The 20,112-nt window shown below is 49.7% G+C and overlaps 1 protein-coding gene across 1 annotated transcript in view; it reads left to right on the top strand.

The window, feature by feature from the left end:
• LOC142276071 (uncharacterized) overlaps positions 1-19,641 on the top strand; it is a 59,053-nt gene extending 39,412 nt beyond the window's left edge. The window contains exons 7-8 of the mRNA XM_075332596.1: positions 17,619-18,621; positions 18,874-19,641. Of these exons, the coding sequence (XP_075188711.1) occupies positions 17,619-18,621; positions 18,874-19,190 (1,320 nt within the window). The 3' untranslated portion in view covers positions 19,191-19,641. The remainder of the gene's footprint in view (positions 1-17,618; positions 18,622-18,873) is intronic.
• The last annotated feature ends 471 nt before the right edge of the window (positions 19,642-20,112 follow it).

Raw genomic sequence — 20,112 nt, forward strand, 5'->3', positions numbered from 1 at the left:
GCCCGGATGCCCCGACCCCTGCTGCCACGCCCGCGGTCCCTGAAGAGGCGCCAGGCGCGGCGACGCTGAGCCAGGCCGCAGCCACGCCAGGTGCGGCCCGCCAAGCCCCGGCCGCCGCAGCGATGCCCTGCTCGGCCCACCAAGACCCGGTCCCTGCAGCGATTCCCTGCCCGGCCCGCAAAGAACCGGCTGCCACCGCGACCCTCATCCACGCCGCAGGTGTGACGCTGACCCAGGCCGCCGCCTTGCTAGGCCCGGCCCGCCGAGACCCCACCGCAGCAGCAACGCTCGTCCGCGCCGCAAGTGAGGTGCTGAACCAGGCCGCAGCCACGCCAGGTGCGGCCCGCCAAGCTCCGATCGCTGCAGCGACGCCCAGCCCAGCCTGCACCGATCCCATCGTGACAGCGACGCCCAGCCCAGCCTGCAAAGACTCCATCGCAGCTGCGACGCCGGTCCAGGCCGCCGCCATACAGGGCGCGGCCCGCCAAGACCAGGCCGCCGCCATGCCAGGCGCGGCCCGCCAAGATAAGATTGCATCACCATTTACCCCGGCCTGCAAGGCCAGAGCAGACACCGCTCCCCAGTCCAAAGAGGTCCCTGCTGGAAAGCCCACGCTGGGGGAGGACCCCGCATACTGGCAGCTGAAGGCTGACATGGAGGCCAAGTTTCCACAATGGTTGGTGGACCAGTACATGCTCCCTCCGCATACCCCCAAGAGGATTCCAGCAACCCCTGCAGCAACCACGCCAAAGAGTCCCCCGCCTGGGCCTGCTGAAGAAAGCCCATCCCCAGCACTGCCACCAAAGGAGTGCCAAGAAGAACTAAGGGGGAGAGGAGGCCAGGAAGATGAGGAGCTGACTCAGGAGCCATCAGCAGTGGATCCATGCCCCGAGCCAGAGATGCTGCCGTATTCCCGCTGGGATGAGGAAGACCTGACACCTTCTGCTGAGGAAGATCTGCCCCAAAGCCTCACCTGGGAGCTTGTAAGCTGCACTTCGCAGAATCCAGCCCGCAAGACACAGCGCCGCAGTAGAACCCAGTCTTTCCCTGCACCGCCATCCCCAGAGCAGAGAGAAGTCACGGCTAGAGACCTACAAGAAAAACGGTTCCTGAGAAGGTCCAAAGCCCAGGTCAGAGGACCCCTTTGTAGAGGAGTAGTGGAGGACTTCAGCCTAAAGTCAGGATACGGGTTCATTGTTGCACCTGGTATCAAAGAAGGTATCTTCGTCAATAGAAGAGATGTGAGAGCTCATCTGCCCAGAGGACACCCTGGCAGAAACTTAAAAATGGGAGACTCCGTACAGTTTACCCTGCATCGAGGCGAAAGAGGCTGGTACGCGCTAGATGTAGTACCATGTCCCAAAGAAGAAAGGAAAGACAGTAATAAAGAAAGAAAAGACCAAAGACCTAATGATGAGACCACTACAGATGAAGAAAGAGGTCAAGGAAGCAACAGGTGCCGCAGCCCTACAGGCCCAAGCCCTGGTGAAGAGGAGTCTGCATAAGTCCATGTAACGTAAAGCAAGTTACCAGTTGGAAAGTTTGTTTTGCAACGTTTTAAAAGTTCAAGTATGTGCCCACATAAACTGATGTGAGAAATAAACCTTAAGGCTATGAACTGGCTATAGCCACAAACTCTCGCAGTGTAAATAGTTACACCAGAGGGCACCACCACCACCAGAGTCAGCCTGTTTAGGGGCTTGGCTCGTCTGCAACCAGGGAGCCCGTCCGTATATAGGGCCTTGGCTTACCTGCAACCAGAGAGCATGCCTGTTTATGGGGCCTGGCTCTCCACCACAAAGAGGGTACCTGGTCAGCACCAACTGTGGAGGCCGCCTCTACACCCTGCCAGAAGAGGCTGAAGGCGCGGATCCACCAGGCCAGGTATACCCTGAAGACCACCAGACCATGAAAGCCGCCTCTACATCCTGCCAGAAGTGGCTGAAGTCGCGGCCAACGTGAAAGGGTTTTGGGTGGGTTAACGGACTTGTGGGTGGAGGGTGGTGATGTACGGTACCTGGTGCTTTTAAAAATGTTTTACATGTTTTAATGTTTTATGCATTTTAAAATGTTGTCTTGCAGCCCGAGGACGTGCTGGTGATAACTAAGGGGGAATGTGGCGCCCCTGACCTGGTCAGGCACCACTGAGTACTGCACCCATGCTGGGGACAGTACAATACAGGTAATCCAGAAGGCTGACCGAGGTGTGACTACACAGGCGCATAGTGATCAGGTCTCACACATGTACCCATGAGAGGACCCCTGGGGATCCCAGGAGGGGGAAAAGCCTTCACCTTCACTGGAATAGTGGAGGGGGCCAAAAGCCTCCATCTCCTCTCAAGGGGTGTGGTAAGAGAGTCTGGTTGCTAGGTGGCGTAGGCAGGCACAAAAGGGAAAAGAGAAGGAGGAGTAAACAGTCTGTAAGAGTCTGCAGCAGAGTGTGGAGGAGTGAGGAGCAGGAAAGTGAAGCTCTGACAGGAGCAGCAGTGAAGGTCCCAGATGTGAGCCGGTTCAGAGCAGAGTCCAGGGAGCTCCGAGGAGAGCTGACCCCTTCCCCTGGGCTGCTGTAGTCTGACAGCGTCCGCGCAGTGGCTACCGACGGGGGAGAACGGTCAACTAGGAGTGCTACCCGAAACCCATCTCAGCTAGAGAGAAGAGCACGGAGTGGGAAGTAAGGAGACTGCTAGAGAGTACCAGGCCCAAACGGGCGGCAGATCCCGAAGCGGAGATAGATCCAGCTTTCTTTTGATAAACCTGCCGGTGTGGGGCTCTCAAAGCCCACGCCACAACACCACAAAAGCCGCAGCCACGTAGCCACAGTTAGGGCCCATAGGTCACAGGAGGCAAGCAGCTGGAGTGGCCTGGCCCAGGCGACAAGCACACGGCAAACGAAGGGGAGAGAGGCTTCAGCATCTTCCCTGGGTGACCCCCATAGGGACTCAAAGTCGGGGTTACCCCAAACCACCAAGGGCTAAGGAAGGCGAGTTAGTAGTCACCCTCACAAGTCAGCCTGAAGGATACCTGGTTCCCGCCTGGTTCATCCCAGCTACGCCCGGGTTACTCACCCTGCCACCTGAAGTGAGTAAAAACCCTGAAAGACATCCTGCCTGTGTTGAGTCATTCTGCGCCTTGTGGTTCTACGCACCTACTCAGGGCCCTGGGGCTTGCCTCACTCTCAGGAGGCTATTCCAACTAACTGCACTCACCATCAGCCCCAGGCGTCCCTCAACCTGCAGTGGCGGTCCCTACTGGCCGCAATACTGAGAGTGGCGTCACGACAAGAAGAAGATCTCCTACCTGTGACCAGATCCAGCTGAGTGGAGTCCCTGAAGGTAATGCACCGACACAACACCTGTGGGGCTTCACATTTCCATGTGAAGATGCTGGATAACGTTCTGCTTCTCTTTGATTATTGTTTGGCTGATGGACTCGGGGGTTTTCCTAGGACAAGGAACGTCCGTGTGTAAGAAAAACTGCGACTGACTGTAAATAACAGATTCCATTGTTATCTACAATAAATAAGAGGCTACAAGAAATTCTGTGCTATCTGCAGGCACAGGACAGGGCTCTACTGTGCTATCTGCAGGCACAGGACAGGGCTCTACTGTGCTATCTGCAGGCACAGGACAGGGCTCTTCTGCGCTATCTGCAGGCCCAGGACAGGGCTCTACTGCGCTATCTGCAGGCACAGGACAGGGCTCTTCTGCGCTATCTGCAGGCACAGGACAGGGCTCTTCTGCGCTATCTGCAGGCACAGGACAGGGCTCTACTGCGCTATCTGCAGGCACAGGACAGGGCTCTACTGTGCTATCTGCAGGCACAGGACAGGGCTCTACTGCGCTATCTGCAGGCACAGGACAGGGCTCTTCTGCGCTATCTGCAGGCCCAGGACAGGGCTCTACTGCGCTATCTGCAGGCACAGGACAGGGCTCTTCTGCGCTATCTGCAGGCACAGGACAGGGCTCTTCTGCGCTATCTGCAGGCACAGGACAGGGCTCTACTGCGCTATCTGCAGGCACAGGACAGGGCTCTTCTGCGCTATCTGCAGGCACAGGACAGGGCTCTTCTGCGCTATCTGCAGGCACAGGACAGGGCTCTACTGCGCTATCTGCAGGCACAGGACAGGGCTCTACTGTGCTATCTGCAGGCACAGGACAGGGCTCTTCTGCGCTATCTGCAGGCACAGGACAGGGCTCTACTGTGCTATCTGCAGGCACAGGACAGGGCTCTTCTGCGCTATCTGCAGGCACAGGACAGGGCTCTACTGCGCTATCTGCAGGCACAGGACAGGGCTCTTCTGCGCGATCTGCAGGCCCAGGACAGGGCTCTTCTGCGCGATCTGCAGGCACAGGACAGGGCTCTTCTGCGCTATCTGCAGGCACAGGACAGGGCTCTTCTGCGCTATCTGCAGGCACAGGACAGGGCTCTTCTGCGCTATCTGCAGGCACAGGACAGGGCTCTACTGCGCTATCTGCAGGCACAGGACAGGGCTCTTCTGCGCACTGTGGAGTTTGCTAAAAGGCGCACGTTATACTAAGAGAAGCCGAAAATGTACAAGTAATAAAAACGTTTATGGTAGCCATAGTGCGGGCCCCTAGAGGCAATTTCCCTGGTAGGCCCCTGGTACCCCAGTCTGACCCTGGTGGGGTGTGATGTTGTTGTTTCTGTGACGACCTGGCTTGTCCAGGGCGCCACACATAGGCTAATTTCACACATCCGGTTTGAGCCGTGCGGCTCAATCCGGCTGTGAAACCTATGCAACGGATGCGGCGAAAACACTGCATCCTTTGCATAAGTTTTTACATGCGGCTGGTCCGTTTTTTTCCGGTTGCGGCATGCTACTGAGCATGCGCAGTGGAAAAAAACCGCATGCGGCGGCCGGATGCGTTTCTTTTCGCATTGCGTCGCATCCGGCGTCCATAGGCATGCATTGAAAATGCGCCGCAGCAGCCGGCTAAATCTGCCGCATGCGGCAAAAACCGGACCGAACGCAAGCCCATGCGGCACAATACGGCACTAATGTAAGTCTATGCAAAAAAACCCGCAACCGGCGGCAAAAAAAACGGTTGCGGTTTTACTGCAGAACGCCGTATTGTGCCGCAGAGCAAAATCCGGATGTGTAAAAGTAGCCATACACAGAGGAGCTGATCATGTGACCCCTGACTCCTCCCCTCCATGTGACATCATCACAGGTCCTGGAAGCACAGAGCAGCCATATATCTAGTGTGCGGCTCTGCAGGTGGAGGTAGGTGCAGGGTATTATATATCTAGTGTGCGGCTCTGCAGGTGGAGGTAGGTGCAGGGTATTATATATCTAGTGTGCGGCTCTGCAGGTGGAGGTAGGTGCAGGGTATTATATATCTAGTGTGTGGCTCTGCAGGTGGAGGTAGGTGCAGGGTATTATATATCTAGTGTGCGGCTCTGCAGGTGGAGGTAGGTGCAGGGTATTATATATCTAGTGTGCGGCTCTGCAGGTGGAGGTAGGTGCAGGGTATTATATATCTAGTGTGCGGCTCTGCAGGTGGAGGTAGGGGCAGGGTATTATATATCTAGTGTGCGGCTCTGCAGGTGGAGGTAGGTGCAGGGTATTATATATCTAGTGTGCGGCTCTGCAGGAGGAGGTAGGTGCAGGGTATTATATATCTAGTGTGCGGCTCTGCAGGTGGAGGTAGGTGCAGGGTATTAGATATCTAGTGTGCGGCTCTGCAGGTGGAGGTAGGTGCAGGGTATTATATATCTAGTGTGCGGCTCTGCAGGTGGAGGTAGGTGCAGGGTATTATATATCTAGTGTGCGGCTCTGCAGGTGGAGGTAGGTGCAGGGTATTATATATCTAGTGTGCGGCTCTGCAGGTGGAGGTAGGTGCAGGGTATTATATATCTAGTGTGCGGCTCTGCAGGTGGAGGTAGGTGCAGGGTATTATATATCTAGTGTGCGGCTCTGCAGGTGGAGGTAGGTGCAGGGTATTATATATCTAGTGTGCGGCTCTGCAGGTGGAGGTAGGTGCAGGTTATTATATATCTAGTGTGCGGCTCTGCAGGTGGAGGTAGGTGCAGGGTATTATATATCTAGTGTGCGGCTCTGCAGGTGGAGGTAGGTGCAGGGTATTATATATCTAGTGTGCGGCTCTGCAGGTGGAGGTAGGTGCAGGGTATTATATATCTAGTGTGCGGCTCTGCAGGTGGAGGTAGGTGCAGGGTATTATATATCTAGTGTGCGGCTCTGCAGGTGGAGGTAGGTGCAGGGTATTATATATCTAGTGTGCGGCTCTGCAGGTGGAGGTAGGTGCAGGGTATTATATATCTAGTGTGCGGCTCTGCAGGAGGAGGTAGGTGCAGGGTATTATATATCTAGTGTGCGGCTCTGCAGGTGGAGGTAGGTGCAGGGTATTATATATCTAGTGTGCGGCTCTGCAGGAGGAGGTAGGTGCAGGGTATTATATATCTAGTGTGCGGCTCTGCAGGTGGAGGTAGGTGCAGGGTATTATATATCTAGTGTGCGGCTCTGCAGGAGGAGGTAGGTGCAGGGTATTATATATCTAGTGTGCGGCTCTGCAGGTGGAGGTAGGTGCAGGGTATTATATATCTAGTGTGCGGCTCTGCAGGTGGAGGTAGGTGCAGGTTATTATATATCTAGTGTGCGGCTCTGCAGGTGGAGGTAGGTGCAGGGTATTATATATCTAGTGTGCGGCTCTGCAGGTGGAGGTAGGTGCAGGGTATTATATATCTAGTGTGCGGCTCTGCAGGTGGAGGTAGGTGCAGGGTATTATATATCTAGTGTGCGGCTCTGCAGGTGGAGGTAGGTGCAGGGTATTATATATCTAGTGTGCGGCTCTGCAGGTGGAGGTAGGTGCAGGGTATTATATATCTAGTGTGCGGCTCTGCAGGTGGAGGTAGGTGCAGGTTATTATATATCTAGTGTGCGGCTCTGCAGGTGGAGGTAGGTGCAGGGTATTATATATCTAGTGTGCGGCTCTGCAGGTGGAGGTAGGTGCAGGTTATTATATATCTAGTGTGCGGCTCTGCAGGTGGAGGTAGGTGCAGGTTATTATATATCTAGTGTGCGGCTCTGCAGGTGGAGGTAGGTGCAGGGTATTATATATCTAGTGTGCGGCTCTGCAGGTGGAGGTAGGTGCAGGGTATTATATATCTAGTGTGCGGCTCTGCAGGTGGAGGTAGGTGCAGGTTATTATATATCTAGTGTGTGGCTCTGCAGGTGGAGGTAGGTGCAGGGTATTATATATCTAGTGTGCGGCTCTGCAGGTGGAGGTAGGTGCAGGGTATTATATATCTAGTGTGCGGCTCTGCAGGTGGAGGTAGGTGCAGGTTATTATATATCTAGTGTGTGGCTCTGCAGGTGGAGGTAGGTGCAGGGTATTATATATCTAGTGTGTGGCTCTGCAGGTGGAGGTAGGTGCAGGGTATTATATATCTAGTGTGCGGCTCTGCAGGTGGAGGTAGGTGCAGGGTATTATATATCTAGTGTGCGGCTCTGCAGGTGGAGGTAGGTGCAGGGTATTATATATCTAGTGTGCGGCTCTGCAGGTGGAGGTAGGTGCAGGGTATTATATATCTAGTGTGCGGCTCTGCAGGTGGAGGTAGGTGCAGGTTATTATATATCTAGTGTGCGGCTCTGCAGGTGGAGGTAGGTGCAGGGTATTATATATCTAGTGTGCGGCTCTGCAGGTGGAGGTAGGTGCAGGGTATTATATATCTAGTGTGCGGCTCTGCAGGTGGAGGTAGGTGCAGGGTATTATATATCTAGTGTGCGGCTCTGCAGGTGGAGGTAGGTGCAGGGTATTATATATCTAGTGTGCGGCTCTGCAGGAGGAGGTAGGTGCAGGGTATTATATATCTAGTGTGCGGCTCTGCAGGTGGAGGTAGGTGCAGGTTATTATATATCTAGTGTGCGGCTCTGCAGGTGGAGGTAGGTGCAGGGTATTATATATCTAGTGTGCGGCTCTGCAGGTGGAGGTAGGTGCAGGGTATTATATATCTAGTGTGCGGCTCTGCAGGTGGAGGTAGGTGCAGGGTATTATATATCTAGTGTGCGGCTCTGCAGGTGGAGGTAGGTGCAGGGTATTATATATCTAGTGTGCGGCTCTGCAGGTGGAGGTAGGTGCAGGGTATTATATATCTAGTGTGCGGCTCTGCAGGTGGAGGTAGGTGCAGGGTATTATATATCTAGTGTGCGGCTCTGCAGGTGGAGGTAGGTGCAGGGTATTATATATCTAGTGTGCGGCTCTGCAGGTGGAGGTAGGTGCAGGGTATTATATATCTAGTGTGCGGCTCTGCAGGTGGAGGTAGGTGCAGGGTATTATATATCTAGTGTGCGGCTCTGCAGGTGGAGGTAGGTGCAGGGTATTATATATCTAGTGTGCGGCTCTGCAGGTGGAGGTAGGTGCAGGGTATTATATATCTAGTGTGCGGCTCTGCAGGTGGAGGTAGGTGCAGGGTATTATATATCTAGTGTGCGGCTCTGCAGGTGGAGGTAGGTGCAGGGTATTATATATCTAGTGTGCGGCTCTGCAGGAGGAGGTAGGTGCAGGGTATTATATATCTAGTGTGCGGCTCTGCAGGAGGAGGTAGGTGCAGGGTATTATATATCTAGTGTGCGGCTCTGCAGGTGGAGGTAGGTGCAGGGTATTATATATCTAGTGTGTGGCTCTGCAGGTGGAGGTAGGTGCAGGGTATTATATATCTAGTGTGCGGCTCTGCAGGTGGAGGTAGGTGCAGGGTATTATATATCTAGTGTGCGGCTCTGCATGAGGAGGTAGGTGCAGGGTATTATATATCTAGTGTGCGGCTCTGCATGAGGAGGTAGGTGCAGGGTATTATATATCTAGTGTGCGGCTCTGCAGGTGGAGGGAGGTGCAGGGTGTTATATATCTAGTGTGCGGCTCTGCAGGTGGAGGTAGGTGCAGGGTGTTATATATCTAGTGTGCGGCTCTGCAGGTGGAGGTAGGTGCAGGGTATTATATATCTGGTGTGCGGCTCTGCAGGTGGAGGTAGGTGCAGGGTATTATATATCTAGTGTGCGGCTCTGCAGGTGGAGGGAGGTGCAGGGTGTTATATATCTAGTGTGCGGCTCTGCAGGTGGAGGGAGGTGCAGGGTGTTATATATCTAGTGTGCGGCTCTGCAGGTGGAGGTAGGTGCAGGGTATTATATATCTGGTGTGCGGCTCTGCAGGTGGAGGTAGGTGCAGGGTATTATATATCTAGTGTGCGGCTCTGCAGGTGGAGGTAGGTGCAGGGTATTATATATCTAGTGTGCGGCTCTGCAGGTGGAGGCAGGTGCAGGGTATTATATATCTAGTGTGTGGCTCTGCAGGTGGAGGTAGGTGCAGGTTATTATATATCTGGTGTGCGGCTCTGCAGGAGGAGGTAGGTGCAGGGTATTATATATCTGGTGTGCGGCTCTGCAGGTGGAGGTAGGTGCAGGTTATTATATATCTAGTGTGCGGCTCTGCAGGAGGAGGTAGGTGCAGGGTATTATATATCTAGTGTGCGGCTCTGCAGGTGGAGGTAGGTGCAGGGTATTATATATCTAGAGTGCGGCTCTGCAGGTGGAGGTAGGTGCAGGGTATTATATATCTAGTGTGCGGCTCTGCAGGTGGAGGTAGGTGCAGGGTATTATATATCTAGTGTGCGGCTCTGCAGGAGGAGGTAGGTGCAGGTTATTATATATCTAGTGTGCGGCTCTGCAGGTGGAGGTAGGTGCAGGGTATTATATATCTAGTGTGCGGCTCTGCAGGAGGAGGTAGGTGCAGGGCATTATATATCTAGTGTGCGGCTCTGCAGGTGGAGGTAGGTGCAGGGTATTATATATCTAGTGTGCGGCTCTGCAGGTGGAGGTAGGTGCAGGGTATTATATATCTAGTGTGCGGCTCTGCAGGAGGAGGTAGGTGCAGGGTATTATATATCTAGTGTGCGGCTCTGCAGGTGGAGGTAGGTGCAGGGTATTATATATCTAGTGTGCGGCTCTGCAGGTGGAGGTAGGTGCAGGGTATTATATATCTAGTGTGCGGCTCTGCAGGTGGAGGTAGGTGCAGGGTATTATATATCTAGTGTGCGGCTCTGCAGGTGGAGGTAGGTGCAGGGTATTATATATCTAGTGTGCGGCTCTGCAGGTGGAGGTAGGTGCAGGGTATTATATATCTAGTGTGCGGCTCTGCAGGTGGAGGTAGGTGCAGGGTATTATATATCTAGTGTGCGGCTCTGCAGGTGGAGGTAGGTGCAGGGTATTATATATCTAGTGTGCGGCTCTGCAGGTGGAGGTAGGTGCAGGGTATTATATATCTAGTGTGCGGCTCTGCAGGTGGAGGTAGGTGCAGGGTATTATATATCTAGTGTGCGGCTCTGCAGGAGGAGGTAGGTGCAGGGTATTATATATCTAGTGTGCGGCTCTGCAGGTGGAGGTAGGTGCAGGGTATTATATATCTAGAGTGCGGCTCTGCAGGAGGAGGTAGGTGCAGGGTATTATATATCTAGTGTGCGGCTCTGCAGGTGGAGGTAGGTGCAGGGTATTATATATCTAGTGTGCGGCTCTGCAGGTGGAGGTAGGTGCAGGGTATTATATATCTAGTGTGCGGCTCTGCAGGTGGAGGTAGGTGCAGGTTATTATATATCTAGTGTGCGGCTCTGCAGGAGGAGGTAGGTGCAGGGTATTATATATCTAGTGTGCGGCTCTGCAGGTGGAGGTAGGTGCAGGGTATTATATATCTAGTGTGCGGCTCTGCAGGTGGAGGTAGGTGCAGGTTATTATATATCTAGTGTGCGGCTCTGCAGGTGGAGGTAGGTGCAGGTTATTATATATCTAGTGTGCGGCTCTGCAGGTGGAGGTAGGTGCAGGTTATTATATATCTAGTGTGCGGCTCTGCAGGTGGAGGTAGGTGCAGGGTATTATATATCTGTGTGCGGCTCTGCAGGTGGAGGTAGGTGCAGGGTATTATATATCTAGTGTGCGGCTCTGCAGGTGGAGGTAGGTGCAGGGTATTATATATCTAGTGTGCGGCTCTGCAGGAGGAGGTAGGTGCAGGGTATTATATATCTAGTGTGCGGCTCTGCAGGTGGAGGTAGGTGCAGGTTATTATATATCTAGTGTGCGGCTCTGCAGGAGGAGGTAGGTGCAGGGTATTATATATCTAGTGTGCGGCTCTGCAGGTGGAGGTAGGTGCAGGGTATTATATATCTAGTGTGCGGCTCTGCAGGTGGAGGTAGGTGCAGGGTATTATATATCTAGTGTGCGGCTCTGCAGGTGGAGGTAGGTGCAGGGTATTATATATCTAGTGTGCGGCTCTGCAGGTGGAGGTAGGTGCAGGGTATTATATATCTAGAGTGCGGCTCTGCAGATAGCGAGTGTCTAAACTTTTTATTTTTCACTATTTTGCTGCCTTCATGGAAGAAATGGGCAGTAACGTGCTTGTTACGAAATGCACAGATCCGTCCGCCATCCGTTTAGCTCTGTGACCCTTGAATAAGAGGAACCCCGCGACTGTCCCAGTGTCAGATCATCTGATTTTACTACATACGTCTCACTGTCAATCAATTTGCAGGACCCGGATACAGAGGCCAGGTCGGTAGTCTGCTGTGAACAATAGATATGTTACTTTCCTCATTATTTCCAGTAATTTTACATATTGGCTAATTTCCTTCCCATTTACGTCCCTATAATATCAGATCTTCTGAGTTTCTTCTGCATAAGAGTATTTCCTCTCAAGGATGGATATGGACAGGGACAAGATGGCGGAGAGGATATTACACCTCACCCTAGAGATCCTCTTCCGGCTTACTGGAGAGGTGAGAGATTCTGATGACGTCACATTACATCATTCTTATCTATGGGAATAACAGATGGACAGAACTGGAGAGGTGAGGACTCTGGAAATGTCTGGAGTGAGATTTATTACTGTGTCTCTCCATAACCAGGATTACACAGTAGTGAAGAAGACCTCTAGTGAGCGCTGTCAGGCCCCTGTGTCTGAGGGATGGGGAAGACCCCTGAGCCCAATCACGGGGCCTCCACCTCACCCCCGATACATGAGGACATCAATGACCAGAAGATCCTAGAACTCACCTACAAGATGATTGAGCTGCTGACTGGAGAGGTGACACTGCTGGGAATGCTGGGACATTATACAGTAACGCTATGAAGGGATCGGGGGTGACGGTATCATTGTATGTGTCAGGTTCCTATAAGGTGTCAGGACGTCACCGTCTATTTCTCCATGGAGGAGTGGGAGTATTTAGAAGGACACAAAGATCTGTACAAGGACGTCATGATGAAGGATCCCCAGCCCCTCACATCACCAGGTAATTGACAGGACTAAATACGCACGGCCTATAATTATCCGTATGTAAGGAATGAATTCAGTCCCTGTATGTGTCTCCTCCAGTTCTATCCAGTAAGAGGACAACACCAGAGAGATGTCCCCGTCCTCTTCTCCCACAGGACTGTAAACAAGAAGACCCCGATGTTCCTCAGGATGTGTTTCCTCCAGCTCTATGCTGTAAGAGATATCTACTCATGTACTTTCTGCACTAAATTTGTGGTTACATTTTTTGGTTTTCTGCTCTGGGGTTTTTTCAGCTGTATTTTCTTTGCTTCTGCTTCTTCTGCTGTTTCTTTCTATTGCCTTCTCTATGTTGTTATGAAGGCAACTCAAAGACCTGCAGAGGGTTCATGAATACCCTGTTTCCCCGAAAAGACGACTAAAACCGAAAATAAGGCATAGCATGATTTTATGGGATTTTTAGGTAATGCTTGAAATATAAGCCCTACTCAAAAAAAAACCCTAGTTACAGTCAGGGCCAGCGTTGGAAGGAGTCAAACTGCGCAATTTCTGAGGAACCCAACTCTCTTAGTGACCCCATCAGTTGTATTCTAAGGTTGATTGTTTAAGGAACTTTGATGACTTCAAAGTCATGTGACATGATGTAACCAAAGGTCTCTTAATTGCAGAAGTCTAAACTGAACACGACACAGGCTGGAATTAGGGGAAAGGAAGAGCAAATTGGAATTGTGCGACTTTTGTAGGTTGGCCAGAAGAAGGGTGTGAAGCTACTGCTTCTCTAATTCATAACAAACTGCGGCCTTCCCTATGACAGAAATCTCACTCCAGTCCCTGATGTCATTTTTCAGTGTCCATTGCTGGTATTCATGAATTAGAGCCGTAATGTTTATCTGCACATACAGCAAGACCCTGCTACCTGTTTTAGTTACAAAGGATAGGCCATCAATTTTACAGTCCAGTTCCTATTTAAATATCTGGAATCTTTCTGTAACTATTACACTGTGTGCCGAATTATTAGGCAAATGAGTATTTTTATCACATGATACTTTTTATACATATTGACCTACTCCAAGCTGTATAGGCTGAGAGCCAACTACCAATTAAGTAAATCAGGTGATGTGCGTCTCTGTAATGAGGAGGGGTGTGGTGTAATGACATCAACTCCCTATATAAGGTGTGCTTAATTATTAGGCAACTTCCTTTCCTTTGGCAAAATGGCTCAGAAGAGATATTTGACTGGCTCTGAAAAGTCCAAAATTGTAAGATGTCTTGCAGAGGGATGCAGCAGTCTTGAAATTGCCAAACTTTTGAAGCGTGATCACTGAACAATCAAGTGTTTCATGGCAAATAGCCAACAGGTCGCAAGACGTGTGTTGGGCAAAAAAGGCGCAAAATAACTGCCCATGAATTGAGGAAAATCAAACGTGAAGCTGCCAAGATGCCATTTACCACCAGTTTGGGCACATTTCAGAGCTGCAGCGTTACTGGAGTATCAAAAAGCACAAGGTGTGCCATACTCAGGGACATGGCCAAGATAAGGAAGGCTGAAAAACGACCACTTTTGAACAAGAAACGTAAGATAAAACGTCAAGACTGGGAAGTATCTGCAGGCTTTATCAGTTAAGGGCAGAGAGCTCCACTCCGACTCAGACGCCAGCAAGGTGGAGGTGGGGTACTGGTATGGGCTGGTATCATCAAAGATGAACTTGTGGGACCTTTTTGGGTTGAGGATGGAGTGAAGCTCAACTCCCAGACCTACTGCCAGTTTCTGGAAGACAACGTCTTCAAGCAGTGGTACAGGAAGAAGTCAGTATCGTTCTAGAAAAACATGATTTTCATGCAGGACAATTCTCCATCACATGCATCCAACTACTCCACAGCGTGGCTGGCCAGTAAAGGTCTAAAAGATGAAAAAATAATGACATGGCTCCCTTGTTCACATAATCTGAACCCCATCGAGAACCTGTGGTCCCTCATAAAATGTGAGGTCTACAGGGAGGAAAAACAGTACACATCTCAGAACAGTGTCTGGGAGGCTGTGGTGACTGCTGCACGCAATGTTGATCGTAAACAGATCAAGCAACTGACAGAATCTATGGATGGTCGGCTGTTGAGTGTCATCATAAAGAAAGGTGGTTATATTGGTCACTAATTTTTTTGGGTTTTGTTTTTGCATTTCAGAAATGTTTATTTCTAAATTTTGTGCAGCTATATTGGTTTACCTGGTGAAAATAAAGAAGTGAGATGGGAATATATTTGGTTTTTATTAAGTTGCCTAATAATTCTGCATAGTAATAGTTACCTGCACAAACAGAATCCTCCTAAGATAGCCAAATCTAAAAAAAACCCCACTCCAACTTCCAAAAATATTAAGCTTTGATATTTATGAGTCTTTTGGGTTGATTGAGAACATAGTTGTTGATCAATAATAAAAAAAATCCTCTAAAATACAACTTGCCTAATAATTCTGTACATGGTGTATATAAAGGGTACTTTACACGCTGCGATATCGGTACCTCCCCTGTCGGTTGTGCGTCACGGGCAAATCGCTGCCCGTGGCGCACAACATCGCTAACACCCGTCACACGGACTTACCTTCCCTGGGCCGTCGCTCTGGCCGGCGATCCGCCTCCTTTCTAAGGGGACAGGTCGTGCGGCATCACAGCGACTTCACACGGCAGCCGACCAATAGCAGAGGAGGGGCAGAGATGAGCGGCCGGAGCATGCCACCCACCTCCTTCCTTCCTTCCTCATTGCCGGTGGATGGAGGTAAGGAGATGTTCGTCGTTCCTGCGGTGCCACACATAGCGATGTGTGATGCCGCAGGAACGACGAACAACATCGTACCTGCAGCAGCAACGATATTAAGGAAATGAGCGACGTGTCAACGAGCAACTATTTTTCACGTTTTTGTGCTAGTTGATTGTCGCTCATTGGTGTCACGCGCTGCGATGTCGGTAACGGCGCCGGATGTGCGTCACTACCGACGTGGCCCCGACGCTATATCGTTACCGATGTCGCAGCGTGTAAAGCACCCTTTAGTCTTCGAAAAAAATCTCTTTAAATTGTCTATGCTGTGGATCAATGTTACAAGGAGATTTTTGCAGGTTTTGCCAACTGTCATGGTGGTGTCAGGATCTGTGGAAATTATAGATTCTGGTACTCTACATGTTAACGTCTCTGATGTCTATGAGCAGCGCAGGGAGACGCAGGCGAGGAACCACAGGCTTGGGTAGGCTAGCAAGAGTTATTCTCTGGTAGTCTGCTTGTTAATGTCTTTGATCACATGCTGTGGAGGAGAAAGTATCATTCGCTCCCCTTCTGTATATGCTGGCTGGGCTATTTCATTAATGCCAGCTATAATTTACCTATACTGGTCTGGTGAGGTGTTGTGATCCAGACGAAAGGCCCTGTCACACACACAGATAAATCTGCGGCAGATCTGTGGTTGCAGTGAAATTGTGGACAATCAGTGTCAGGTTTGTGGCTGTGCACAAATGGAACAATATGTCCATGATTTCACTGCAACCACAGATCTGCCAAAGATTTATCTCTGTGTGTGACGGGGCCTTTACAGGTAGTTGTTGTGCATTATTGCTGTGAGCTGTTGTTGTTCTCTTTTTATCGCTGCCTTCCTGCTCTTGCTTTTCTCTTTAGTCTCTCACTGTTTATTTCTGTGAGTTTGCAATATGTCCTGTCTGTCTTAGGCCCCCTTCACACACACGTGTCTCCGGTATGTGCTACGTCCGTTTCCGCATGTACCGGAGACACGGGTACACGTATACCCATTAAAGTCAATGGGTTTATGTGCACGCACGTGTTCAGCCATTGGCCCGTGCCTCCGTGTGGAGCAGATGTGAGCCCGTGTGCTCCATACGGAGGCATGTCCGTTTTTCTCCAGCAGCACGGGTGTCACGCGGCCCGCACATGTACCACACGGATAGAGTGTGTATGCGGTCCTGTCTGACACACGCCGGAGAAACACGTGTCATTATTTTAAAATAAAAAAACACATACTCACCTCCACCAGCCCTGCAGAATCTTCCGCTGCAAACAGTTGCTGCCGACCGCCGCACATTATGAGCGTGTTAAGGAGGTGGGCGTGGTGTCACAGCCGCTGATCTCCGCCCCCCCTATTCTCAGCCGGAAGCAACATCAGCGGGGAGTGGGCGGGGCTGGAGCCGAAGATCAGTACCCTGGACAGCAGGAAGGACCACGTGAGTATTCAAATTACAGGTTCTCCGTGTGTTATCGCGGATAGCACACGTAGAACACACGTGGCCCGCACGTACCGGAGACACGTACTTACCAAACGCAACACGCAAGGAAAATACGTGTCTCGCGGCACGTGCGTGATTTTCACGTGCGTGTGAAAGGGGCCTTAATCTGTGTTTCCATCATGCTACTGCCCCTTCCTAACAGATTAGATCTGGTCAGAAGAATAGTAAGATATGGGCGTCTCCATCCTCAGGGGTAATCCACAGGTTAGGAATAGCTTAGCGTGTGGGACAGTATAGGAGCCTCCTGTCTCTCATTATCCTGCAATCACATTGTGACAATCAATCAGATTATTTACTGTAGCACATTCCAGACAACTGGTGCTAGGAATGGGAGATCCGCATTAACTAAGATGTAACTCTTAAGTGGGCTTTACACGCAGCAATATCGCTAGCGAGCGTACCTGCCCCCGTCGGTTGTGCGTCATGGGCAAATCACTGCCCATGGCGCACAACATCGCTTACACCTGTCACACTATACTTACCTGCCTAGCGACGTCGCAGTGGCCGGCAACCCGCCTCCTTTCTAAGGGGGTGGTTCGTGCGGCGTCACTAAGCGGCTGCCCAATAGAAGTGGAGGGGTGGAGATGAGCGGGCCGAACATCCCGCCTACCTCCTTCCTTCCTCATTGCGTGCATGTAGTTCCTCGTTCCTGCGGTGTCACACAGAGCGATGTGTGCTGCTGCAGGAACGACGAACAACATTGTACCTGCAACAGCAATGATAATCGGGATAGGAACGATTGGACAACGATATGGTGAATATTTCTGATCGTTAACAGTCGTTCCTGCGGTGTCACACGCAACAACGTCGCTAACAAGGCTGGATGTGCGTCACGAATTCCGTGACCCCAACGGCATCTCGTTTGCGATGTCGTTGCGTGTAAAGCCCGTTTTAGATGTCGAAATTGGACAAGAGATTCAGAATACATTTTTTCCTAATTTAATTTATGTTCTGGTTTAAAAAAGTAAATGTACTTTCAAGATAATATCATTAAAAAATAATAACATTGTGTTTATTTTTAGCCTGTATTGGGAGTTCAGATGGAAATCTTATATCTTCAGAATTTATAACAGATGATGAAAGTATCACACATGATACATATGAAGAGCATGCTGCTGTCCCAGATATACCTCCAGTCCTACCTCGGAAAGCTTTATCATCAGATCTTTTCAAACAAGTCCAAAATTCCGATTTATCACAGAATTGTCAGCAAAATAAAACTTACGGAAGTGATGTGGAACATGAAATGGCTCATACAAAGGAGAAACCATTTTCATGTTCAAAATGTGGGAAATGTGTTACCAAGAAATCACATCTTGTTAACCTTCAAAAAGTTCAGACACATGAAAAACCATTTTCATCTCCTCAATGTGAGAAATGTTTTGCTCGAAAATCAAACCTTATTGATAATCAAAAATATCAGACAGGGAAGAAGCTATTTTCATGTTCAGAGTGTGGGAATTGTTTTAAATGGAAATCAGAACTTGTCCGGCATCAAAGATTTCACACAGGGGAGAAGCCATTTTCATGTTCAGAATGTGGGAAATGTTTCCACCAGAAATCAGATCTTGTTATGCATCAAAGATCTCACACAGGAGAGAAACCATTTTTATGTTCAGAGTGTGGGAAATGTTTTATTCGGAAATCAGATCTTGTTATGCATCAAAGATCTCACACAGGGGAGAAACCATTTTCATGTTCAGAGTGTGGGAAATGTTTTAATTGGAAATCACTCCTTGTTACGCATCAGAAAACTCATACAGGAGAGAAGCCATTTTCATGTTCAGAATGTGGGAAATGTTTTAATTGGAAATCAGAACTTGTCCGGCATCAAAGACTTCACACAGGGGAGAAGCCATTTTCATGTTCAGAGTGTGGAAAATATTTTATTTGGAAATCAGATCTTGTTGAGCATCAAAGATCTCACACAGGAGAGAAGCCATTTTCATGTTCAGAGTGTGGGAAATGTTTTATTCAGAGATCAAGCCTTGTTAGGCATCAGAAAATTCACACAGGGGAGAAGCCATTTTCATGTTCAGAGTGTGGGAAATGTTTTATTCAGAAATCAGAACTTGTTGGGCATCAAAGATTTCACACAGGGGAGAAGCTATTTTCATGTTCAGCGTGTGGGAAAGGTTTTAGTCAGAAATCAGACCTTGTTAGACATCAGAAAATTCATAAAGGGGAGAAGCCATTTTCATGTTCAGAGTGTGGGAAATGTTTTATTTAGAAATCAGAACTTGTTGGGCATCAAAGATTTCACACAGGGGAGAAGCTATTTTCATGTTCAGCGTGTGGGAAAGGTTTTAGTCAGAAATCAGACCTTGTTAGACATCAGAAAATTCATAAAGGGGAGAAGCCATTTTCATGTTCAGAGTGTGGGAAAGGTTTTAGTCAGAAATCAAACCTTGTTTCGCATCAGAAAATTCACACAGGGGAGAAGCCATTTTCCTGTTCAGAGTGTGGGAAATGTTTTATTCGGAAATCAGAACTTGTTGGGCATCAAAGATTTCACACAGGGGAGAAGCTATTTTCATGTTCAGCGTGTGGGAAAGGTTTTAGTCAGAAATCAGACCTTGTTAGACATCAGAAAATTCACACAGGGGAGAAGCCTGTGTGAAAAGGTTCTAACCACACAAGGGGTTTCACCAACAGTAGATATAACAAGACTAGGTTTCAGCAATTCAGTAGAATTAGATCACATTCTGCTGATCCTTGTGTGTCATCACCACTACTAGCCAGTGGTGGAGACAATAGGTCACAAAACATTGACCAAGCGACCCCTCCTGTACGGACCACTACCCCCTACAGTCCTTGAGAAATACTCATCTCTTCCTCCTATTGAAGTTATTAAAGTACACATTTCTTCTTCTATTGCTCCTATCACTACTAATACAACACTTATGTGGGCAAATACTCTGTCCTCGGATGTTAATAAGGTTTTTGATACCAATACAGACATATCCAACACTGATAGCCAAATCCTGTTGTGTATCATTCAGACGCAAATTGATAAATTGAGGAAAGAGAAATCTGTGGTTTCTTTGATGGTAGCTAATTCCAGAAACTTTAAGGAGATTGGAATAGTTGACTCTGTATCTAAAGGCCCAGTCACACACAACGACTTACCAGCGATCCCGAAAACGATGCGACCTGATAGGGATCGCAGGTAAGTCGCTGGGAGGTCGCAGGTGAGATGTCACAGTCAGATCTTACCAGCGATGCAGGAACAATACAGGTCGCAGTAGCGACCTGTATAACGATCTCAGCAGTCACTTTGACCCTGTCACACAGTGTCAAACACAGCGATGTGTCCTGCCCAGCAGGACATCGCCTTTGAAGAAAATGGCCTGGACCATTCTGCAATGACCGGCGACCTCACAGCAGGGGCCTGATCGCTGGTAGGTGTCACACATAACAAGATTGCTAACGGGATCGCTACTGCGTCACAGAAACCGTGACTCAGCTGCGATCTCGCTAGCGATCTCGTTATGTGTACATAATGTGTACAAGCTAGGGACCCCAACGTAGAGAAATACTTT

The sequence above is a fragment of the Anomaloglossus baeobatrachus genome, unplaced genomic scaffold, assembly GCF_048569485.1.
Source record: "Anomaloglossus baeobatrachus isolate aAnoBae1 unplaced genomic scaffold, aAnoBae1.hap1 Scaffold_392, whole genome shotgun sequence".
Taxonomy (NCBI): Eukaryota; Metazoa; Chordata; class Amphibia; order Anura; family Aromobatidae; genus Anomaloglossus; species Anomaloglossus baeobatrachus.